This window comes from Lissotriton vulgaris, chromosome 7 (genome assembly GCF_964263255.1).
Source record: "Lissotriton vulgaris chromosome 7, aLisVul1.2, whole genome shotgun sequence".
Lineage (NCBI taxonomy): Eukaryota > Metazoa > Chordata > Amphibia > Caudata > Salamandridae > Lissotriton > Lissotriton vulgaris.
In genome coordinates this window covers 1,663,525,314-1,663,551,654 of record NC_141695.1, presented here as the reverse complement: position 1 = coordinate 1,663,551,654, position 26,341 = coordinate 1,663,525,314, and the positions used below count along the sequence as shown (strand labels likewise).

Genomic DNA, 26,341 nt, shown 5'->3' with positions numbered 1-26,341 from the left:
TGGTAATCTCTGCCGCGCTGTACAGCAAGGTCAGAGCCCATGTCTGATTCCGAAGCTGCGTTCTCACTATCTGTGGCATATCTTGCTGTTAAAGCGGCAACTTTCTTTTTCTGAAACTGGGGTCTCTTCTATGTTGAATCGTCCTGCTTGCCTTTACCGTCTTTCGGGCGGGGCTGGTCGCGTCCATGCTGGCCACCCCGACCTCTGCCGCCACCTCCACCACCGGTCGATGAGACCGATGAGTCCTGAAAAGAACAAGTAGAGCGTTGTTCAGAAACCTGAAAACGATCATGCGATTTTATCGTCGCGCAATTGCGCAAGTCATAAACACGTTCTGTAGGCGCAGGCACTGGTGATGCAGGACGAGACTCCTGTTACTGCTGTTGTTGTTTACCCTGTTTCTGTTTTTTCGGCCAATTTTGTGTTTTGGTCTTGGGCTGATCGTCATTCTCTGACTTCGGCCCTTGGGGTTGCTTTTTCTCCTAAGTGGAAAAAGGCTTGAGACCCACGCTATTGCGGCCCACGGTCTTATAAGCCGCCACAATAATCCTCGGTAACTGTTGGGGTTTGTCGGCATCGGGAACCGCCTGTAATGCATTGGACACCTGAAAGTTCACCGCATCCCCCTTGACATTCGCAAGTATGAGATCGGAAACTACATCAAAGGAGGCGCATACCCAATTCAACCGCTGCCTCAGGTCCGTGCTCATCCTGAACACGTTTAATGACCGTCGGAAGGACAGTCATGGACAGAGTGCCAAAGCACCTCGCATAAACTGCCGCAAAGATCTGTCCCCAAGACTCACAGTCACCAATTTCTGGGTTCAAGTCCTTAGGCAAGCTAATTGTCAGAATCCTGTGTTTTTCACCAGGAGTTGTGTTAAGAAATACTGCTTCCAGCTGGTCAAATTTCTCGGCAAGCCAGAAAGGAAACTCATCCTTATCCTGGGGGTGCTTGCCCATCACTGCGTTGACCATCACAGGGCTAAGTTTCATTCCGCCCTGTCCAGCAGGAAGCGCCGCACCTCCTGGGGCCCCGCCCGGGAGATTGCGGGTCATGTACTGCACTAACAACCTAATTACATTAATTGCGACAGTATGTAACTGCCGCAAATCAGCAACGGCAACCGCTCCATGTCAAGGATGCAGTGTAAATCCAGCCAAAACAGGCCATGTAGCGCCTGGAATGGACAAAGGACCTAACCTCGGTGCCGTCAAGGAGTGGGGTAGGGCGCCATCAAACCAAACTCGGTGCTGCCAAGCATCAATCGGTACTTCCTGTGTCCTATATGGAGCATATACCTGCGGCACAGCGGTGGGAGTGTACGTGTCGAACACATTGGTATTAGCGTTCACAGCCGGGAAGGTCACCCACAAATAAAATATTTCTTATGGGTAAGCCACCTCGACACTCACCACCATAATCACGGCCATGCCATCCACGGAGACATGATAATTCTGCAAGTGATTGCGCACCGCAATGCGACTATGTTGCGGAATGTCCACCGCGGCCATAGTGACACAGAAAGAGAAAGGTACAACAAAAAGTACAAAGCACAACTGGGTATTATTTCAAGGAAACCGTTTTGAAAGAATCAAGCTTGAAAGGACCTATATTAATATAGGCAGGTTTGTCCGACACTACTGTTTTCCGGAAACAATAGCGAAGGGTGTTAAGGACCAATATAAGCACTACTCAAGTGTCATGTAATAAGACCACCAACGATCAGGCGCCATGTAGCAGGGATTTTTGCTCCTATACAGAACTGTGCATAGAGACTTAGAACCTCAGTGAATTAGGGTGTGCCAAAACTCACCTTAGTATCCAAAATTCCCTACCAGACTAGCAATCAGTGTCTCATTGCTATTTAAAAAACCCCAATGATTTGGACAACCCAGAACATGGACTTAGAACACCTCAGGTAACGTGGAACACATGAACACTCTTTCATTATACTAACATATCAATCCAGAACGAGGAGTCAATGAGGACACGTGCGAGTTTGAAATGTTTATTTCTAATGCAGTGTTCTCAAACGCAGTATCTTAGCTAATACAAGCAAACATATTATAAAGATCAAGGTTATAAGCATAGTTACTATTCCATAAAATACAAAGGGGGAAAGCATATTAAAATGCTAAAGGAAACAGGTCTAAATAGAACCTCAGTTTACCCTCCCTAGCTAGTATATTATATTATATCTACAGAAGGTGTCTTTGGGTTTAGAAGGGCAGGCCCATACCTTTAGGTTTAGTGGAAATGGATCAAATAATCTCCTACACCAACAATCTGCATACGGATATTCATCAAGTGTGTGTGTCCTGCCTTGCGCAGTGCAATATCATTCGCGCCTAAAACCAAAGTTGTACAAAAGGGGGTGGTGATGGACGGAGCATATGAACCAATAAAACACTCACAACCAGTCATCAGATCTGGGTTTAATCCATCACCGTTCTTTAGCCCACTCTGCCACCCCAGTTCAGACATGGCCATATGCAAATCAGTCTGACCCTGTGCCTCACGGGAACAGTCCAGTCGAACTGCCAAGCCATGCCTACCCTGGACCGGAAACAAGCTTCTGAGGACCGGTTTCTGGCATTCCAGCCGTCTTCAGCCCAGCTTGCTTGAATCCAGTGGCAAAGTGAGCAAGGGACTCACGTCTGAGCATACCCTGCCAACTTATGGCGAACAAAGCAGTACAAAAGGGGGTGGTGATGGACGGAGCATCTGAACCAATCAAACACTCACACCCAGTCATCAGATCTGGGTTTAATCCATTACCGTTCTTTAGCCCACTCTGACACCCTAGTTCAGACATGGCCATATGCAAATCAGTCTGACCCTGTGTCCATCACCACCCCCTTTTGTACCGCTTTGTTCGCCATAAGTTGGCAGGGTATGCTCAGACGTGAGTCCCTTGCTCACTTTGCCACTGGATTCAAGCAAGCCGGGCTGAAGACGGCTGAAATGCCAGAAACCGGTCCTCGGAAGCTTGTTTCCGGTCCAGGGATGGCATGGCGTGGCAGTTCGGGCTGAACTGTTCCCATGAGGCACAGGGTCAGACTGATTTGCATATGGCCATATCTGAACTGGGGTGGCAGAGTGGGCTAAAGAACGGTGATGGATTAAACCCAGATCTGTTGACTGGGTGTGAGTGTTTGATTGGTTCAGATGCTCCGTCCATCACCACCCCCTTTTGTACCGCTTTGTTCGCCATAGGTTGGCAGGGTATGCTCAGACGTGAGTCCCTTGCTCACTTTGCCACTGGATTCAAGCAAGCCGGGCTGAAGACGGCTGAAATGCCAGAAACCAGTCCTCGGAAGCTTGTTTGCGGTCCAGGGAAGGCATGGCTTGGCAGTTCGGGCTGGACTGTTCCCATGAGGCACAGGGTCACACTGATTTGCATATGGCCATGTCTGAACTGGGGTGGCAGAGTGGGCTAAAGAACGGTGATGGATTAAACCCAGATCTGTTGACTGGGTGTGAGTGTTTAATTGGTTCAGATGCTCAGTCCGTCACCACCCCCTTTTGTACCGCTTTGTTCGCCAGGTTGGCTGGGTATGCTCAGACGTGAGTCCCTTGCTCACTTTGCCACTGGATTCAAGCAAACTAGGCTGAAGACGGCTGAAATGCCAGAAACCGGTCCTCGGAAGCTTATTTCCGGTCCAGGGAAAGCATGGCTTGGTAGTTCAGGCTGGACTGTTCCCATGAGGCACAGGATCAGACTAATTTGCATATGGCCATGTCTGAACTGGGGTGGCAGAGTTTGCTAAAGAACGGTGATGGATTAAACCCAGATCTGTTGACTGGGTGTGAGTGTTTGATTGGTTCATATGCTCCGTCCATCACCACCCCCTTTTGTGCTACTTAAAACCAAAGTTGGTCACAGCTGCATCCATATTATGTCTACTCTGTGCGCTGATCAACCCAAACAATAAGCGCTGTGTTGAGATAACCTTGAAGGCCTCGGCACCCACTGTACAGACATAGCTTACTAAGACAGATATTATAAGCAAACATGTTATTCTCGTGTAATGCAAAATACCTAACTAGGCGAAAAGAATTAATAACAATTTGTCGTGTGCAGAGGCAGCAGGAAAGGAAAATGGCGTTTAAAACTCAAATTAACACATGCCAACTTAACACAGTGCAAAGGTGAAACCCATACATAAGACACTTTCCATGTTACTGGAGCTTTTCTACGAGGCAGTGCTGCACAACTTTGAACATTTGGAGCATATTTATTTCATTTTTTTTATTTTTGCAATTTTGTATAGCGAGAACAGCACCAAGAAGGGTATCTAAGCTTTACATGGTAAAGTACTACTGCATACAAGTAGTCTACAGAAATAAAGGTTATATAGGTTTTGTTACAAAAACAAATTACACTGTTACATTAGTTTAAACAAATGTCTTGCACATGAGTATATTTCTACAGAACGTATGACATGTAGATACGAGATGACAAAAATGAGCTAAAGACAAAACAAAAAAGCGGGTGGTCATTTTTACTTCCAACATGCCTGCCAAGAAAGCACCACGATGGGTATAGATGACTACAGAGGGTTTTTACAGTCCACTTGTTGGGGAGCTCAGGGCCGCACACGGCATCTCATGTAACTATGGAAGAATGTAGTGTTGGGGGAAAACAAGATGTTATAATTTACCCTATATGAGTGTTGCGCCATTCTAAGAAGAAACCAGGCAACCCAAAGGATACGTGGGAAAAATGCCACCATTGATGTTTCTGTGCTAGCCTGCCACACAAGGCTAAGTCCATCGTGGCCCCTCTGGAGTCTAGGGGTCCTACTTCTCCACCAAGAGGTGAAAAAAACCAGGTGACAATATTCCCAAATGTCCCTTAGGAAAGTCACCACTATTATATCCATTGAATACATAGAATGCTTTGCAGTGTTATGGGTCAGAGTGCCTTGTTTGTTAGGAGGTTGGTGGGTCACTGTCACATGGATTTAGTAGAGAGTTGTGCATTTGAGCTTAGAGTATACAGGGCAGTATGATTATTTAGTCTCTAGATTGAGGACACCCAGCATAGTCTCGTTAGTTGGTTTCTCTGTGATGAGGAAACCAGAGACCAACACAAAATACTGTTTAGAAAAAGTTCCCATGCATACAATGCTGCACCAGTGCAATGCAGACATATTCCACTGAAGCACCATCCAATCGCTTAGTGTTAACCAGGATCCTTGCCAGTAAAGAATCACTACTAGTCAGAACTCAAGAGCACCTCAACTCTTTCTTGTGTATATTTGAATACGTTACCTAAAGCTGTTTTGTTACTCAGCCATTAATTTTGTCAGCTTGATCTAAAGTTCTGTTGAGCTACACAAGTATAATGAATTCCGTTATTGAAGGTATGAAAGTGAAAGTGCTTTAAATTCCAGTTTTATCTTACGTTACTGTACTGTTTTATTCTGTTGTACGATGATTATAGAACACTAAGGTACTGTCAAATGGATTTTAAGGTCCTTGTGCTGCTTTAACTTCCATTCAGGTGGTGAGCGGGTGCCACAGTGGGGTTGTTAGTGTGTGGGACATCATGACTGGACAAAAGGTGATGCAGTTTTCTACATCCAAGGAGAAATCTGTTGAGGTCACTGCAATGACGTTTGATGGTCCTGGGAGGCGCCTCATTACTGGATTAAAAGATGGAACCATCAAACTGTGGAACTTCAACAATGGAACTTGTTTACAGGAATTGCCTCGTTTTGACAAGAAAGAGGTAAGGAAATTATGGAATTTAAAGCCTTTTTATAATTTTCAGTCATAGCCTACTTTATAAGTGAACCCTAAAGTAGTCATCAAGATGTATGCTGGAAATGACCAGGACAGACATATGAGACCATGTGATGCAATCTGCCCAGCTCTGCATAAAGGCCTTTGTGTGTCAGTATTTTCATACTATGGCTCATTGACCAATTGTGTTTCATAAGCGTATCACAAACGTATAAAATTATTGCCCACCTGGGTGCTCTCCAGTTGACTTCTGCTTTGAAACATACACAGCTTTTCGTTTGGTTCCCTCTTTCATCCGCCTATATTAAACAAGCATTTGCAATGCAATGGTCTCGGCATCATTAAAGGTAGAGCTATTGGCATTGCTCATGACATTTCTTTTTTTTTCTTTCAATCATAAATAAATGGCATTGTCATTTACATTGCCAATACACAGCACTCTGCACTCAACAGCACACACCACTCTGCACCTGCACTCACTGCTCTGCACACTTACTCTGCACTCACTACTCTGCACTCACTACTCTGCACTCACTACTCACTACTCTGCACTCACTACTCACTACTCTGCACTCACTACTCACTACTCACTACTCTGCACTCACTACTCTGCACTCACTACTCACTACTCTGCACTCACTACTCACTACTCACTACTCTGCACTCACTACTCACTACTCACTACTCTGCACTCACTACTCACTACTCTACACTCACTACTCACTACTCTGCACTCACTACTCACTACTCACTACTCTGCATTCACTACTCACTACTCTGCATTCACTACTCACTACTCTGCACTCACTCCTCTGCACTCACTACTCACTACTCTGCACTCACTACTCTGCACTCACTACTCTGCACTCACTACTCACTACTCTGCACTCACTACTCTGCACTCACTAATCTGCACTCACTACTCTGCACTCACTACTCACTACTCTGCACTCACTACTCTGCACTCACTACTCACTACTCTGCACTCACCACTCTGCACTCACTACTCTGCACTCACTACTCTGCACTCACTACTCTGCCCTCACTACTCTGCACTCACTACTCACTACTCTGCATTCACTACTCACTACTCTGCACTCACTACTCACTACTCTGCACTCACTACTCACTACTCTGCACTCACTACTCACTACTCTGCACTCACTACTCTGCACTCACTACTCTGCACTCACTACTCACTACTCTGCACTCACTACTCTGCACTCTGCCCTCACTACTCTGCACTCTGCCCTCACTACTGTGCACTCTGCCCTCACTACTCTGCACTCTGCCCTCACTACTCAGCACTCTGCCCTCACTACTCTGCCCTCACTACTCTGCCCTCACTACTCACTACTCTGCACTCACTACTCTGCACTCACTGCTCACTACTCTGCACTCACTACTCTGCACTCACTACTCACTACTCTGCACTCACTATTCTGCACTCACTACTCTGCACTCACTACTCACTACTCTGCACTCACTACTCACTACTCTGCACTCACTACTCACCACTCTGCACTCACTACTCACTACTCTGCACTCGCTACTCACTACTCTGCACTCACTACTCTGCACTCACTACTCACTACTCTGCACTCACTACTCTGCACTCACTACTCACTACTCTGCACTCACTACTCTGCACTCACTACTCACTACTCTGCACTCTGCCCTCACTACTCTGCACTCACTACTCTGCACTCACTACTCTGCACTCACTACTCTGCACTCACTACTCTGCACTCACTACTCTGCACTCACTACTTAGCACTCACTACTCTGCACTCACTACTCACTACTCTGCACTCACTACTCTGCACTCACTACTCTGCACTCACTACTCTGCACTCACTACTCAGCACTCACTACTCACTACTCTGCACTCACTACTCTGCACTCACTACTCTGCACTCACTACTCACTACTCTGCACTCACTACTCTGCACTCACTACTCTGCACTCTCACTACTCTGCACACTCACTACTCTGCACACTCACTACTCTGCACTCACTACTCTGCACTCACTACTCTGCACTCACTACTCTGCACTCACTACTCTGCACTCACTACTGCCGCGGATGGCTACTTTCAAGAAAGCACAGACGTGGTAGCAGATTTCAGGTGTGCTCAAAAATTGTAAGTGGAGCAGATGCATATTTAAAATATTTCTCACAAAAATACTACCGCTGATGGCTGACCACCATTCATTTCACATCTATGGAAACTGAGGGGCAGATAACGTTTAAAAATATTTCATTTAACGTTTTCAGCAATTTTGTTTGTTTTGCATGTTTAGCTAATTCTCTGCTTTGAGTGACGTTTGCCAGACGTGAGAGTGCTTAATTGATTGCATAACACCGACGCAAGCACCAATCTGCACTCACTACTCTGCACTCACTACTCTGCACTCACTACTCTGCACTCACTACTCACTACTCTGCACTCACTACTCTGCACTCACTACTCACTACTCTGCACTCACTACTCTGCACTCACTACTCACTACTCTGCACTCACTACTCTGCACTCACTACTCTGCACTCACTACTCACTACTCTGCACTCACTACTCACTACTCTGCACTCACTACTCACTACTCTGCACTCACTACTCTGCACTCACTACTCACTACTCTGCACTCACTACTCTGCACTCACTACTCACTACTCTGCACTCACTACTCACTACTCTGCACTCACTACTCTGCACTCACTACTCTGCACTCACTACTCACTACTCTGCACTCACTACTCTGCACTCACAACTCACTACTCTGCACTCACTACTCTGCACTCACTACTCACTACTCTGCACTCACTACTCACCACTCTGCACTCACTACTCACTACTCTGCACTCACTACTCTGCACTCACTACTCTGCACTCACTACTCTGCACTCACTATTCACTACTCTGCACTCACTACTCACTACTCTGCACTCACTACTCACTACTCTGCACTCACTACTCTGCACTCACTACTCACTACTCTGCACTCACTACTCTGCACTCACTACTCTGCACTCACTACTCTGCACTCACTACTCAGCACTCACTACTCACTACTCTGCACTCACTACTCTGCACTCACTACTCACTACTCACTACTCTGCACTCACTACTCTGCACTCACTATTCTGCATTCTGCACACTCACTCTGCACTCACTACTCTGCACTCACTACTCTGCACTCACTACTCTGCACTCACTACTCTGCACACTCACTACTCTGCACTCACTACTCTGCACTCACTACTCACTACTCTGCACTCAGTACTCTGCACTCACTACTCTGCAATCACTACTCACTACTCTGCACTCACTACTCACTACTCTGCACTCACTACTCACTACTCTGCACTCACTACTCTGCACTCACTACTCACTACTCTGCACTCACTACTCTGCACTCACTACTCACTACTCTGCACTCACTACTCTGCACTCACTACTCACTACTCTGCACTCACTACTCACCACTCTGCACTCACTACTCACTACTCTGCACTCACTACTCACCACTCTGCACTCACTACTCTGCACTCACTACTCTGCACTCACTACTCTGCACTCACTACTCACTACTCTGCACTCACTACTCACTACTCTGCACTCACTACTCACTACTCTGCACTCACTACTCACTACTCTGCACTCACTACTCACTACTCTGCACTCACTACTCTGCACTCACTACTCTGCACTCACTACTCACTACTGTGCACTCACTACTGTGCACTCACTACTCTGCACTCACTACTCTGCACTCACTACTCAGCACTCACTACTCACTACTCTGCACTCACTACTCTGCACTCACTACTCACTACTCACTACTCTGCACTCACTACTCTGCACTCACTATTCTGCATTCTGCACACTCACTCTGCACTCACTACTCTGCACTCACTACTCTGCACTCACTACTCTGCACTCACTACTGGCCCAGATGGCTACTTTCAAGAAAGCACAGACGTGGTAGCAGATTTCAGGTGTGCTCAAAAATTGTAAGTGGAGCAGATGCATATTTAAAATATTTCTCACAAAAATACTACCGCTGATGGCTGACCACCATTCATTTCACATCTATGGAAACTGAGGGGCAGATAACGTTTACAAATATTTCATTTAACGTTTTCAGCAATTTTGTTTGTTTTGCATGTTTAGCTAATTCTCTGCTTTGAGTGACGTTTGCCAGACGTGAGAGTGCTTAATTGATTGCATAACACCGACGCTAGCACCAATCTGAGGGGAGAAACAGAAGTCTGTACATGATGCCAATATTTGGAATTTCAGTTGGCTAAAGTGTACTCAGGCGAGGAGTGAAATAGACCCATGGCATCCTTGTCATAGGCTATGGGCTGGGGAGGGAGTGGACAGCACACAGCAACCCGCCTGACGATATTCCCTAAGGCACCCCAGCACCCCAAAACCTTTTCTTGAAAAGGAGAGTGGATAATAGATGGAGACATGTAATTAAAACCAAAGGGAGAAAAAGAGTTGTGTTGTGCGTATGTCAGGTTTCATTATGTTAGGGAGTGCCTACAGCAATGTTCTGCATCTGCTGCTAAAAAAACTTGTAGAGCTGAACTAATTTAAAGACACATTGTGAATAACAGAGAAGATATTTTGTAAATAACAGCAGCATCCTAAATGCCCCCGGAAGCCCGCCGCGGCCGCCCCGGAAGTCAGGCACGGTCGCCTGTGACGGGGGCGGGGCCACGTCCAGACCGGAAGAGGAGGCAGGCGGAGTCGATGCGTCTCGCGGCCCGGGGCTCCTGTGAGCGGTGTAGAGCCCCGGGGCCGCGCCAGCAGGAGGTTGGGAACCGCGTGCTGAGAGCAGAGTCCCCGACATTGGCCAGGTAAGTTCCAAAAGGCTGGGGGGGCTTGGTGCACTTGTGTGTGTGTGTATGCTCGTGTGTGTGTGTATGTATGTGTGCGACGATGACGGCGGGGGAGGGGGGCCTCGGTGCACTTGTGTGTGTGTGCGCGCGTGTGTGTATGTGTGAGGGGGGTGTCTCTGTATGTATGTATGTATGTGCGTGCGTGCATGGGCGCTTGTGTGTGTGTATGCGCATGCGTGTGTGGTGTTGCTGCTTCCCAGGAGACAGCAGCTGAGCGCGTTCGCGAGCGCGTGGCCAGCGGAAGTCACCTCCTTGAAGAGGCAATGCGCGTGGCCGAGGCTGTCTCCTGGGAAGCACAGTCCGTGACAAAAGATCTCGGCGGAGACGCGCTTCCGCGCGGCTAGCCGAGACCTAAAAATTTCACATGCTGTCCCAGGTAAGCAGTTGTAAAAACAGGAAAAATACTTTTCACATTAGCTCTTTATTTTTAGTTTATTTTTGGGGAAATCTTTTTATTAACTTTGCTCGATGACTCGGAAAATACAGAGCAGTGTTCAATTGGCATGTACAATGATAACAATTAATTGTACATTCGAAGGCATACAGTACTGTGTCGTAGAACAACAACCATTATCACTCTTATCCCACACCCCCCACCATGGCTCGGTACTTCTGTCAGGGACCCCAGATCCCCCTCCATTTCTTCACACAACCCCTAGCTTTGTAGATCGTTTCCTCCGCCCTCTGGCACCAATCCAAATCTCGTTGCCACTGGTCCCATTGTGGGGCCTCCAGCGCCACCCACATTAGCTCTTTATTGAGTAAACTTTCTCAAACATGACATTCTCCCAAGATTCATATTAAATGAGAACACTTCTTCATAGGATCATCATTGATATTCTTAAATAGCCTACAGAGTGGTGGGTATCTTGCAGCACTTTTTAGGTCTCGCCTCTCAATGCGCATGCGCATTGAGCAGAGCGAGACTATAGCGACTTAAACAGACTTTACCCAACTAGTATCCCAACTGGCGATTTGGTGCTGTGCCCGTGCGCTTTTAGGTCAATGCGCTAGCGCATTGACCTAAAATGCGCATGCACATCATCAAATCGCCATCTGTTCCCCAGCAGCACTCCTCCCACACCTTTGAAGTGAAGCTTAGCTTCGTCTTGTTCTGCTGAGCCGCCCGTGTACGAAACCAGCGTCGGTCTCTCTTGCCAACAAGATGTCATATTCTTTCCCGCCAGTTCCAGTTCCCATTCTCTCATGTCTGGACCGTGGGTCGCACCTCACAGTGCAGCGAGCATGGACCTTAGAGAAGACACGTCCGGCTGGACCCAGGGGGCCGCGATTCTGCTAATAGAATGTGTTATCAAGTCAGTGCATCTGGACTTTTCTTGTAGACGTTTCAGTGCCATAACACATTTTGAAGGAAATTAAATTAGTTATTTTTTAATGATGTCATATTTTCGCAGAAAAAACTTTTGGAAAAGCCATAGCAGCTGCACAGCTGTGAGGATGACACAACAGCACATGTTCTAAATAGCTACAGAAATCAGCTTCCTTCCTTTTCGTGACGCTTGGGGGCCAGCCCCTTATCTGCCTCAGCTGAATGTCTTCAACCCGTGGTCTTTCCTTTAATGGCAGAGTGCAGTGCTCATACTGTCATCGTTTTTTCCCCCTTGTACTTGTGTGGGGTAGATATAGACTTTACAAGTGATAGCTAGGTCATTAATTCCTCCCAGACCAGCAGCCCGAAAGAGAGAACCATTCCTGGGAAAATGCATGTTTAATAGAACACCAGCAGGGGCGGACGCGGACACCAAATAAGCACTGCACACAAGTAAAAGTATGACCCACATTTGATAGTTAAAAAATTCCCTATGTTTGCAGATTGAAGCAGTTTTGAACCTGTAAAGACGCTGTATAAGGGGTTTGCAAGTTATGGAAGACTGCCAGGATTTGAACTTGCTACAGGGAATGATTGTTTCAATATCAGGTAAAATTAGCAGTAAAAGCTGGCTCAGCAGACCATAAAACAGGCCCACAAATAGCCCAAAAATTGGCCCACACACTGACCAGTCATAGCAGGCGTTTGGGCACTGTCTGATAGCCCTATTGACCAGTCCGACCCTGAACACCAGTGTAAAAAGCTTTTATGACTGTAGTTACTGTTATTTTTGTATTGAGGTTTTGTTGAACGCATTGGTTTCAGTGAATCTAAATGCGAAGCATTCTTAATTAATTTAATTATTAGACCTTTATTCGAATTTCATAAAATTAATAAAAGTACACAATAAAAACATTCATTTGTATAATAAAAACAAGTATAGGATCATAAGTTAAAAACTGAAGCATTTCTCATGAGGCAAGTAAACAATTTAAGAAGGGCTTTCCATAGTTTTACGTGCACACGTTATAGTTCTCAAAAAAGTGCTTGTGCGGAAAATTAATTCATCTGTATCCAGGGACAATAACATTGAATAAGATTCCCCTAATGAAAGGGGTCTGTGTTTTCTAAAATACGGAGTTAAAAACCAGTTAATATATTTTAAATAAAATTTACAGAAGAATAGAAAGTGCAAATCATTCTGTTTACTAATACCATCACATGGGCATGGGTTATAATCATTTGTATGGTGGTAGCCCAGGGGAAATTCCAATAAAGTTTTTATAGAACCTGCCCTTAAACGGAACAGTAATGATCTTTCCCAGTTCGTCATGGGTAAAGTGAGGTATTGTGCAAGATTATTCCTACTTAAATCATTTTCCTGATAAAGCGCAACAGTTGATTTGAGTAATTCTTTTTCCATTCGTTCTGAACTATAAAGTGCATACAGTGCTTGTTTGACCTCAATTTTGTCATTCGGTTCAATATTATTGGGATCGGAGAAAAGATGTTCCCTGTTCACATCGCTCAATGCTTTTGAAACATCCGCGAGCCAGGGAATTGACATGCCATGATCACATTTAAGACAGTCTTTTATTATATTTTGAGTTAAGGTTGCGAAATCATTTCTCCAGATCCTTAACCAGAAAAGGGCTGGTCTAGTCCTAATGAAGTCACATACGTAGGAGAGGTTAAGTTCCTCATGGCAGATCCATTCTGCAGAGGAAATTGGGGCACCCGGGATTTTCCTGCAGAATCGAGCTTCTTCGCGCTGGATCCCGGGTCTTTTTCCCGCTCCCCAAACCTTAGCCCCGTAAGTAGCTACTGGTAAGCACTGTAGCTTAAAAAATTTTAAGATAGCTCTAGTGGCACCTATTTTCTGAGGTCGGGACAAACTCAAAATGGAATTGTTGGCTTTCGAGAACTTGCTCATGGTGTGGGCCTTATGCCCAATCCATGAGCCGTTCTTAGCGAAAACCAAACCGAGATAGGGAAATGAACTAACAGATTCTAATTTATCTTCCCCTATATGTATCGTGTTGAGTTTACATTTCCCTGTGCCACATGGCATGATAAAAGATTTTTTAAAATTGACGCGCAGGTCTAGGCCCTCCATATATTGGACAAAACCTCTGACCAATAGACGAAGGGCGTTTGGAGTTCTTCCCATCAAGACCGCGTCGTCAGCATATATTAAAACTGGCAATGGAAGCCCCTGGATAAAAGGCACGTCACTAGTCACATGTTTTAGTGCCTTGGCCAGGCCATTAATGTAGATGATGAACAGCAGGGGTGCTAAAACGCACCCCTGTCTTACCCCTCTACCTATTTTAATGGGTCCCGATACTTCTCCGCCCGCCCCAATCCTGACTTGCGCTTTGAGGTCTGTGTGGAGATATGCCAAGAAACTAACAAGAGCCTTATCCAGTCCATAATTTCAAAGAATTGCCCATAGTTTAGTTCTGTTCACTAGGTCAAAAGCGGATGAGAGATCCATAAAAGCAAGGTAAATAGGGGACGATCGGGCAATGCTATACTTATCGATAACCAATTTCAAGTTCAAGCATTGCTCGACAGTCCCCACCCCGCTCCTGAATCCCATCTGGCACGGGTCCAACATGCCTGTGTCCTCAGTCCACTCTACCACCCTATTATATATTACTTGCCCCAACATTTTTAGTGTGTTATCTAGAAGGGAAATCGGGCGGTAGTTCACTGGGTCCGATCTCTCCCCTTTCTTAAAGATTGGGACATTAATGCTGGTGGCCCAAGTGTTGGGCATAGGGACTGTAGGGAGGCTGTTAAAAAAATTGAGGAGGATTGGTGCCCATAGATCTGGACTGTACTTAATCACGTCTATGGGCAAACCGTCAGGGCCTGGTGCCTTGTTTCCAAGGCTCTCTTTAATGGCTAAAACCACCTCATGGAGTTCTATTTTTAAGCCGTGGAGCTGGCCTTGTGGTGAGCCGGGTGTATCTTCGGATGGGGCAGCATATATTTTAGAGAAATGGGCCTCCCATGAGTTGCTAGTTATATTACAACTAACCGGGGTAAGTTGTTTGCCCATTTCTCGGTTTTTTTTTACAGCTGACCAAAAGAGTCCGCTGTTTTTCAGATTGGCGCTCCGAACCAACGACTCCCATTGTTCTGTTAATAATGTGGCCTTCCTTTTGGCTATTTTTAATTTATAAAATTTCCTGGCAGTCTGGACCTCAACTAGACATCTTGGTTTAGTATTTAATGCCCTGCGCAGCTCCCTATTTGCTAGTGAGCAGGCGGAGTCAAACCACCTAGGTTCTTTCAACAGTTTAGGTAACGGGCCTGACAGAGAGGCTTTTATTGCAAGACACAGTTTGCCGAAGTCATCGATTATTCTGTGGCAGTCCCCATCCATATTTAGACAGGAAGTGATCAGATTAGGGTGTACTCTAGTTACGCTTTCTAGCACAACCCCACTATCTACTCCCCTCCATTTAAGGCGCAAGCCATCTCCTGTTGGTGTGATGTCTCTTGCCCCATTTATTTTTTCATAGACCTTATTACATCCTAGTTTTAGCATCACATTGAGGGGGTTGTGGTCACCAAACGAGGTTTCTATCACAATAGATTTTATCACACAATCTGATAATTGAGGTGACATAAAAATAAAGTCAATCATGGATGAACAATCCCGCCCTCTGAACGTGGGGGCGTGGAGTTCTCTAGAGGTATGACATATATCCATAACATTACATAAATGATACTCAGTTAGGATATTAGCTAGTTCAATACCCCTGCGTTCCGCCAAATCTAGGTGATTCCTCCCCTCGGTGCCATATTTACTAACAATTTTTGCATTAAAATCCCCTCCAATAAGGATCCGTGTTTCCTCCCCAATGGCAAAACTAGTTTCAAGATTTCGTAAAGTCTTAGAAAGTGCTTCAAAGTTCTTATTAGGAACAGAACAAAAATCATTGTTGTAAAAATTAATTAAATAAATCCGGGTCTTTCGCTTGAACTCTAAAATCTGAATGTTCGGGTGCCCTCTTGAAAGGTCTGTGATTGTACCACCAGCCAGTGTCTTGATACCAATAAACAAGCCTCCCACTGCACGTCCAAAATCTTGTTTCGGTGCTGTCACGCTAAAGCATTGATACCCTTAAATATATAAGTTCTCCACAGCCCAAGTGTCTTGGAACATAATAATGTCTTTGCCATCCAATATCTTAACCCATTCAGGGATTGTTAGTCTTGTCTCTAGTCCTGCAACATTCCAGCTGAGAATAGATAAGTCACAGTGTTCAGTATGCTTAACAGATTTTCTTATAGCATTGTTGGCTATACTCTGCATAGGGATAGATAAAGTAGAAGGTGCAGCCTCTTCTATAGTTACCAATGTTGTGGCATGACTTTGTGTGGGTATTTCCTGAGTAACGGTGTCTAACACCAGGGGGGAGAGTTCCTCAATATCGGCACTTAAGTCTCGCTGTTCATCACTACTTCCCTTTGTCCCCAGTCAATCCTGTTCATCTAGATTTGAGAAGGCATACTCAAATCGGTTATAAGTTGGTATATTGTATATAGGCCTCAACTCATTGTACCCTGGGTTGGAATTTACATTAGGGCTGAAGTGTGGCCTCTCACTATAATTGTACCGGGGCATAGAAGGAGGATGTGGGTGTGTCATCGGATATCCCGTGGATTTTGTTTGGTAATTTGGGATTGAGATCTTGGTTTGGATGATAAGATGGATAAACATTCCTGATTCCAAGATTTCGATCCTGAGAATGTACAGCTGGTTTAAACATGGAATCAGAAGCTGGGGCTAGATGTCTATAGAAATAACCCAAGGGGAGCAGGGTCGTATTAAATTCCCAGGGTGAAGGTAGTGGAGCATTAGCAAGGGTTTTTTGGGCCCATTGTGGGGACCTAAAATTGATGACGACACAGTCTCCCTCAAACTTCTTTCTCAATGGACCTACCCACCCAACTCTTTGTGTTTGGATAATCTCCCTTGCTCCTTCCCTTGGGAAATTACAATTAGTGGATAGCCAGTGGAGAATCCTATTATTAAGGGTTATGTGGCTTTCTTCTTGTTCATTCTTTAATTTGGGAACATTTACCAAAATCAGCACATATGCCCCGCATTCAGGAGGGAGATTGATGCGAGAAGGCATCTTCTTTCTAGGATTCAATTAATTGGATTCAGATTCGGTTGTTGGGCAATTTTGGGGATTGCTCTTAGATTGGTGGGTTGGGGCCCTTACACTGTTATCGGTGTTAGGGCCCGTCCTTAACACACTTACTGTTTTGGTTAAATTCTGATTTGAATTAGGGGCCGTTTTTTTGGGGGGAGGTTGGTTATTACTAGTACTAGGTGTGGGCGCAGTTGGGGAGGGTTTGTTGTGGCCCACCGTTTTTAAGTTGGTATTAGTGTTAGGGCCACTAATTTTGGCCTTAGAGGAGCCTGATGTTCCATTATCAGCTTTATTATTAATAATGGGAATCTGCCCTATACCCAATTTTGATACACGATCGTCCAACACTTTCAGCTTTTTGTCCAAGTTTAAGATTTGTTGGTTAATTGGACCTAAGAGTGTGGACAATAATGTCTCCATCCTCCCCCAAAATGCCTCATTCCCTGGTACTACAGTAGCTTCTATGGGTAAGGTTTTAGCTGCCATCATTTCATCTTTCCCCCTAATCTTTTCCTGTTCTACGGGAGCAGGGGCTCTCCGGTTGCGCTTGCGTCCTCCTTTGTTTCTATGTGTTTTTAATGGGGACTTAGTGTTTAGATGCTTCGTTTTCCTCTTGGCTTTTTGGCCACTGGTTCGTGCGGGAATACTATCACTTTTGTCTACCTCAGTGATTGATATATCAAAGTCCACCTATGATTCAGTGTCGTTTACACAAGGCTGGTCATCAACCAGTAGTGCGCAGGAGTCTTGGCTAATGTTTGTATCAGCCCTGAGCAGAGTAGGAGTAGAAGATAATCTGCTGCCAGGGGTACGATGTGACACTAGAACAGTGTCCGTAATTATGCAGTTCTCATTTGGCTCTATCCCTGGGAGTCCTGCATAGGAAGCAGCAAGTAGTGAGTCCGTAGAATTATCATGATTCAATAGAAGGGGGGGCAAAGTAGATGGAAGTGAAAAGCGCCTTTCTGTGTTCTGAATGGCATTCGCGACAACATCAATGGTTTTTTGAAGCATTTTATCGATTGCGGTCAATGTTGGTCGCGGAGTGGTAGTAACCAATGTGTGAGCCTATTTAAGAGAGTCTTTTGACTTAGTTGCAGGTGCGATTTTTTTCCCCATGGTTCAGGCACAGTTATAATCAGAATTTAAAATGCTTTATCACTGACTTTACATATAATCCACAGAAATGGAATAGGGCAGCCAAAATGGGGGTGGCCCAGCCCAGCCTCAATCGGCCTCTGACGGCCACAGACGGCCCCGCCCTCGCCCGGGCTTCACCCGGATTCACCCGTGCGCGTCCCGCGATGCGCGTTCCCTGCTGCTTAAGAGCACCTCCGGGCGCGGGCAGTGCGTCGGCGGCTTCCTGCCGCAAGCACTACTGGGACCTGTAGTCCCCCTCACTCGGCGGCCGTGCCTGATGTCAGGAGGCTGACGGTGGCGGAGAGGGACCGGTCGCAATGCAGGGAGCCTGGGGTGAGATGGAGCAGCCCCCGCGATCAGTGTGCAAGGCGAAGCAAGGTGAGGCAAAGTTCCCACAAGCAGCGTTCCACCGCTGCTGGTCTGCGTCGTTCGACTTGCGTTGTAAAATCCGCGTTGAAAGGGTACTGCGGAGTAAAATCCGCGTCGTAAAGGATGTTCCCCCTAGTTGAGCAGTATGGCATAAAGCATTATTGTCCTGAGTGAGTTAAGCACATCTATAGAAGTATGTTCATACATATTTTGCCCTGTGCTTTAGCCTGCTCATTAAAGATGAAGACTGAAGAATACGAGGCACATTATCTCTTAGTCTCCCTTCTTTTTGGCGTCTCTGGAATGAGTTCTTTCCATAAATCATGTGCCAGCTTCATTCTGTTGCTTGATTCTCTTTTACCTATTCTCTATTATTTTACCTAGACTTTGGAATATTTCTGCTTCCAGTTCATAAACCTCAGTGTCTTTTTTTGCATTTGTTCCAGGAGGGTCCTGAATGTTTGGACTGAGATATGTTTTTTTCTCTACTCACTAAAGTAGGGCCTATAACAAACTATGAAGAAACGGATCAGTCCTCAATTTTTTCAGACCTTGGTCTTCTTCATTATAAGTTGCAAAGATCCGGACAGTCTCTTTGGGTTTGTCTCTCATCACCAGTTCTCCTTCCATATCCTTGGGTGCTTCCAAATTCATTCTTCCTATTTTGTGCTTAGACAAGTTATCATTTTCCTTCTTGTTTTTTTTTTTTTTTTTTTTTAAACCTTTATTGATGAAATGCACGATACACAGCGTCTGCCTACAACCCCGCAGGGCCGGCCGCTATGACAACAAGAGAAGGATAAAAAGAAAGCCATTAGGACAGAACGCTGTTAAAGCCATCTCTAAGCAAGGAGTATCGTGTGGAGTCGCGAGCGATAATATGAGGATAGAAAAAGGTTTAATTTTATGATTTTGTCGAGTACAAATTATAACACTACAAAGAGAGTAGAGGCTAATAAATGACCAGGATAGCTATCATCGTTCAAAGAACACTGAACCCCGACCCCAAAGAAGCGAGGAAACGTAGAGGAAAAGAAGAAGAGAAAAAGAGAAAGAGGGCCATAGAAACAAAGAAAGAACATAAAGTACAACCCATCCCCCCACCCTGCATACCAGCGGAAGGCCACGGCCCACCCCCCCCCAATAGGCATGCCTGTCGCCCCAAGAGAACCCCCAAGTGGGAAAGAGAATAGAGAGAGTGAGAAAGAACATCCCACTCCCCAACTCCCAGAAGAGGAGGGAGGAGCCAAAGTCAACACATTCCCGGTCCCCACCGGCCATGTAAGCATCCCCTCCCCGAAAGTATCATATGCAAAACAGTGGCAGCAAGCGAATCTGCAGGTGGGGAAATCAAATCCAAATCTGGGAATAAATCAGACAAAAGGCAGTCTCATGCTCGAACAGTGGTAATCTCAGCTCAACCATCCCATAAACCGATAACAAGGAAGAGCAATTTAGCCCTGGCCCGATCCTGGGTACGTCCCCGAATGGAGTTCCTGGAGACAGCTCGCCCCCCTGAAAACAAGAAACAACATGGCAGCATAGACTAGAAAGTCGGAGGAGGGCCAACATTATCCTTCCCGGACATACCCGCCGTGGAGTCTCTCCCCACTCCATGAGATAGTAAAACAATAGCAGTCTTAGTTACGATAGAAACGGGGTGGGACATTGCGGTGTGCACAATCCAAAGCGTAGCCGAAGATATTCCAATCCGAGTCCCCATTAGCTCGTCAGTCCCGATCTACAAACAGAGTTCTTCAGCCCTGGCCAGAGCGCAGCAGTCCCCCTGAGCACATCAACCGAGGAAAGTCTAATCCGTACAGAGCCGGGATACAAAATGGCCACAGTCGATGAAGAAACAGGAGACGGGGACAAAATGGAGGTCCCCAGGCGGCCGCCGCACCACAGGCAGACAGGAGAAGCACCCCCACATACACAGACGGACATACCTTCCATCGCTGGGAAAAAGGCACTTGAGAAGCAGCAAGCTCAGGGGGATACAGTTGCCGGGTGAACGGAGGATGGGGAAACAGTAACTTCTCCATGAGCAAGGTCTCAGACTCCAGTGTTATGTGCAACAATGTATCCCCGGTACCAATGCCGGACTGCCATTCACGGGAGTCGCGGTGTAGGCTGGCATTCAGCACCTCCATGTCAGTACTCGGTCCCACGACTTCCCCCTCCGGGCTCGTAAAAGCTGAGTAAGTACATCGCTGAGAGGCGGCCGGTCGGACCCACTCCGTCCGCCATGTCATGTTGTCTCCCATCATGTTAGCCAGTGCTCGCAATTCCGCCCTGAGCTCAATCAGTGCTATGAGGACATCACGGCAGGTCAGCTCCGTCAGCAAGTTATTATGCTCCGCAACGCGAGTCCATGCACGCTGCACAGCGTTCCATTTAATGCCTGGAAGGGGGTCGCTGGCGCGATGCGAGAGGATAGTCTCCGCGGCAGAGAGGGCAGCCGCCATTTTCGGTGCCTGGTGGGGCGCAGTAGTAAAGGAGGACAAAGACAGTCTCGGTGAGTCCGGGATAGGGCGAAGGTGCCTCCCGGTTCCGGAGCGTTGCGAAAGGAGAATCACTGCCGCCGCGGTGCAAGTCTGGGCAGTCCTGGGGCAATCTACTTACTTCGGACGGCGCGGGTCAGCCCCAGCCAGGGAGACGATAGCAACAAAGGAGAGCTGCACCCTCTCACACCGATCACGCGGGCTGTGGCGCAGGTGGTGCAAAACGGATCCGTCCGACTCATCCAACGGCGTTGCTTCCAAACAGTGGATCCCCGCTTCCAGGACTCAGCGGACGCCTGCCGGTCTGAAGGTCCACGGCGGCCAGGAGCAGCACTGGTCTCAGCGCCCGAGCATGGAGACCCAGCCAGATGCGACGATATCTTCGGGAATCCCGCAGGTAGGGACCTCGGCGGAGCACCGGGAATGTCAGTACAGTAGCAGCTATGATCCGCTGCGGTGCAAGGCCGGATTAGAGATCAGGATATAAGTACAAAATATAGCGGCTTGCGGAGCCGAGAATCGAGCGTCCGTTCAGGTCGCCATCTTGGCTCCTCCCTCATTTTCCTTCTTGAATCGTGAGTTTGTATATCTTCCTCTGGGTGGCAGGATACAGTGTGTAACAGAATCCTGAATTGGGTTAGAATTGTTGGAATGTTTTCTCTCTGGGACCCTTGTATCTTTGGAGTACCCTCGATAATCCTGCCCAGATATCTCGATCTTTGGTCCTGTGTCCTCAGAGTCCCTCACAATTTCACAAGTCAATACATGTCTCTCTGGGTAATTGAAAAGTAGATGCCCCCTCATGCCTGAGGACATGGGTTCAAGCCATCCGTGGTGCTGCCATGGAAAGGGTATCATCAACTGCTTACACAACTGCAAATCTATGGTGATATTGTTTTCTTCAGCTTTCAAAACACATGCTACGCTAGAACCCTTAACGTTCAAAAGTGTTCCCTGTGAACTTTCTCTCTAGCTCACTTCTGTGTATTTTTGTCAGTTGGGTAATACAATTTGAAGTTGCTCCATACTGGGGTCCTCAAAATATTCATTGCTTATGGCCCGTTCTTTCCCGCAAAACGTTTTAGTTTAGGATATGAGTCAGCAACCTACCGCCAGGGTGGTATGGCTCGGGTGTCTAATTAAAACGTAAGGAATCTGCAGCTAGAACTCTCTATCAGATGAACAAGTAATTTACCTTCAGTAACGCATTATCTGGTAGCGACTCTATCTACCTGCAGATTCCTTACAGCCCACCCATGCCTCCCTGCTTTTCGGACTGATATTGTAGGGCTAGAGTTGTTCCCTTTTTTTAGGGCCCTGGTTTTGCACATGACTATGTCAGTTACTTTGTGGCTCTGCGCTTCTGGTGTGAAAGAAAATGAAAATTACTGACGTCCGCATGCCTGGGTGGCGCCTATATAGACACTGCGATGTCATAACCGACGCCAACGACTTCACACGGAGCCAAATTGACCCACCTGATGTCACACGCAAGGGGTATTGCTCAGCAAATGTTTCCGGATCATGCCTGATGCCTAGGAAATTCAAAGGTAAGGAATCTGCAGGTAGCTAGAGTCTCTACCAGATAATGTGTTACTGAAGGTAAGTAACTTGTTCAGTCTCTTCTTCATAGTAAATTATTTGTCCTTATGAAGAACGATCCTTAATCAGGAAGCTGCTGCATAACTGCAGCACATCTCTGTTTCTCCTTTCTGTTGAACTAGCTATATATGCATTATACTAGATTTAAAACTCTCCCATTTTCTTTCAGTGGCAGACACAAACTCTCCCATTTCCTCTTACCCTTTGGCACTGTGTGTGTGGGTGAGACAAGAAATGGAATGTCACTCTCACAACATGTGAAGGCTAAGTCCACTGACTCTTTTACAAAGTGCGTGTGTGTATATATATATATATATATATATATATATATATATATATATATATATATATATATATATATATATATATATAATTCAACAGGTTGCCCTTGTGAAAGAAATCTGCAAGCAAACTTCATAAATCCATTTATCAGGACTCCATCGGCTGGTAACTGGCAGCGCACCAATAGCTTCATGCAAGTTCATACACATACACCAGAGGCGTTCATGGGACTTATGTCCCCTTTCTCAATGGTTTTGTGCTCTGTGCCAAACGTTCGTTCTGTTCCATTGCACTTAAATCACTAATTTAGTCCTGCCCTGTGGGCGTGGCTCCTGGCATCTTGGGACATGTAGTGCATGGAAATTTCGACTTCAGTGAGTTTATAGAACCTTGGCATCATTTTACAATTTTTGACCTCAGTGGGTTGAAGTACTGGCACGTCTCAGCCCTTTACCTGGCTCTGTGTTGAAGCCCCGGATTTTTGCATCCATTTTGCGCTTCTCCTCCTGGAGCCGCGCTGGTCTGCCTTTTTATCTATACTACTATTATAAAGAGAGAACTTGCACCTTTTGGCCAGGTAAACTCGGGAACCACAGCGCCAATCTACACACCCGGTGCATCTATGAAAATGTCAGGGTGTGTAGATGGACATAGGCTATACAAATTTTTAAAAAAAAGTAAATTAAAAAAAATGTAATTTGTAAACAAAGTAGTCCCCTTAAAGTAGCGCCGGCTGGGACCTAGCGCTGGCCGTGACGTGACGACGTGCGTGATGAAGACGTGTTGGAGCGGCGGACATGGAGCTGAGGAGCGTGGGCGCGTCATGGCGAAGAGGAGCGGAGCAGCAGCTCAGGTAATGTTAACATTGAAATCAGGGCGGGAGGGAGTCAGGGCGGGAGGGAGTCCGAGCGGGAGGAAGTCGGGACGGGAGGGGAGCGGGTGTGCACAGAGGGGTAGGCGGGAGGAGTGGGGGCAGGAGGGAGACGGGATGGGAGGGGGTCGGGTCGGGACGGGAGGGGGTCGGGCGGGAGCGGGTGTACTGCCCCCAGCCCCTTTCTGCCCCAGGCAACGCTGGGGCGGGCTGCTAGTATATATATATATTAAAACAATGTCTCCATCTCAACAAGAGACTTTGCGTCGCACACAAAACTTGACCACTACCAATTTATTAGTGGATTCACAACAGGTTAAGGCGTAGTCCTAACATGTTTCGTTCCCCCTGGAACTTTTTCACAGGTGAGCCTTGCACCAAAAACACGTCGTTTTCCCACAGACAGGTGTTCTCCATTATTATTTTACATCCGTTGCTGACGCTGTTTTATGGCATCTTTTCCTTTTGTTGACGCATTGTGGGATCTGTGGTTCAGCGATTGTTTTATCCCTCCAACGGGTGGCGTTTAATATCCTGTGTAGATAAAAATCATTCTTCATATTATCCATCCGTTTTTGGCAGAAAGTTTCCCCGTGTCAACCTACTTTCAGGATTGACTCGGGACCAATACCGAAGTCCAGTCCTCGGCGGCACAGCACTCTCCTAGTTCGTTTTGCCGATTCTACCTTTTGGTTCGCGGTGGAGCGTCATAGCGCTCTTGTGACGGGCGTAAACTCCTTGGCAGAACCCAGCCGAAATTTATTACAACAATGTCTCCATCTCAACAAGAGACTTTGAGTCGCACACGAAACTTGACCACTACCAATTTATTGGTGGATTCACAACAGGTTAAGGCGTAGTCCTAACATGTTTCGTTCCCCCTGGAACTTTTTCACAGGTGAGCCTTGCACCAAAAACACGTCATTTTCCCACAGATAGGTGTTCTCCATTATTATTTTACATCCGTTGCTGACGCTGTTTTATGGCATCTTTTCCTTTTGTTGACGCATTGTGGGATCTGTGGTTCAGCGATTGTTTTATCCCTCCAACGGGTGGCGTTTAATATCCTGTTGAGATAAAAATCATTGTTCATATTATCCATCCGTTTTTGGCAGAAAGTTTCCTCGTGTCAACCTACTTTCAGGGTTGACTCGGGACCAATACCGAAGTCTAGTCCTCGGCGGCACAGCACTCTCCTAGTTCGTTTTGCCGATTCTACCTTTTGTTTCGCGGTGGAGAGTCATAGCGCTCTTGTGGCGGGCGTAAACTCCTCTGCAGTACCCAGCCAAAATTTATTACAACAATGTCTCCATCTCAACAAGAGACTTTGAGTCGCACACGAAACTTGACCACTACCAATTTATTGGTGGATTCACAACAGGTTAAGGCGTAGTCCTAACATGTCCTCAGGGACCTCTTTGAAAATATTTAACGTATATAACTGTGTAGAAGTTGGCAATGTTGAGACCTCTGTGCTAAAAATTGGGAGAGGCACACTCTTAGACCTAACTGGTAAAGGCATTTAAATTGTGGCTGGAGACTTTAATACAATCTTTAAACCCATGGTGGTAACTCCTCATGATCCGACATCCGACCACCGACCAAGATAACTGGTGGAGGATCCCACAGTTAGAACTTCCCTGTGAGAAATGGTCCTCCAGAGCAGCACAAGCATTGTCATTGATGCCTTAACTATGATCTAAGAGCAGCGGATGTCGGACACATTCAAACAAGGAAGGTAGGATCACCTTTAATAGACCGGGTTGTTGCTGCTGTATTGATGACTTCCTAGTGAATCTCGTCTGTCAGACATGGTTATATTTGATAGAATTGATAGTGATCACAATTCCCTGTGCCTGACCCTAGTGGATAGCATGGTTGAGAAGCAGCCAATATACAGTATGGGTATTGAAATATTTCCCATTCTAATGGTAAAGCCATTCAGTAGGATTGTGTGGACAACGTCCTGAAGCCCTGGAAACGGCTCCAGGGATGGTTACGTCGAAATTGGAAAAACTAAGCTTAGACAAAAAGCATTTCAGGATAAACATAAGGTTCTCTTCTCACAGACTCTTAGCCCAGGCTAAAAGGGTTAGTACCACAAAGGAGGTGGCTTGGTACAAGAAAGTATGTAGGGAAGCCAAAGCTGAATTTCTAGTGGCAGTTAAATCCAAATGTAGGTCCAATTGGGTAAGGCATATACATCAGTTTACAGGAGGGAGTTGGTTAAAGCGGGATTTGGAGCGTCATTACTCAAAGGCTCCATCTCTGGTGCCTGATTCTGGGACAATACAGCACCTCCCCCCATTTCTGTTAGCCGGAGCGTCCCCTGCCCAACTTCGGCAGTTCCATGATTCCTTCCATCTCATCTTTGGGCAGCCTGACACCGCTGGGTCAGGT

The 26,341-nt window shown here is 46.4% G+C and overlaps 1 protein-coding gene across 1 annotated transcript in view; it reads left to right on the top strand.

The window, feature by feature from the left end:
• EFCAB8 (EF-hand calcium binding domain 8) overlaps positions 1 to 26,341 on the top strand; it is a 1,673,324-nt gene that overhangs the window by 916,137 nt on the left and 730,846 nt on the right. Inside the window, exon 13 of the mRNA XM_086932659.1 lies at positions 5,514 to 5,741. Coding sequence (XP_086788785.1) covers positions 5,514 to 5,741 — 228 coding nt within the window. The remainder of the gene's footprint in view (positions 1 to 5,513; positions 5,742 to 26,341) is intronic.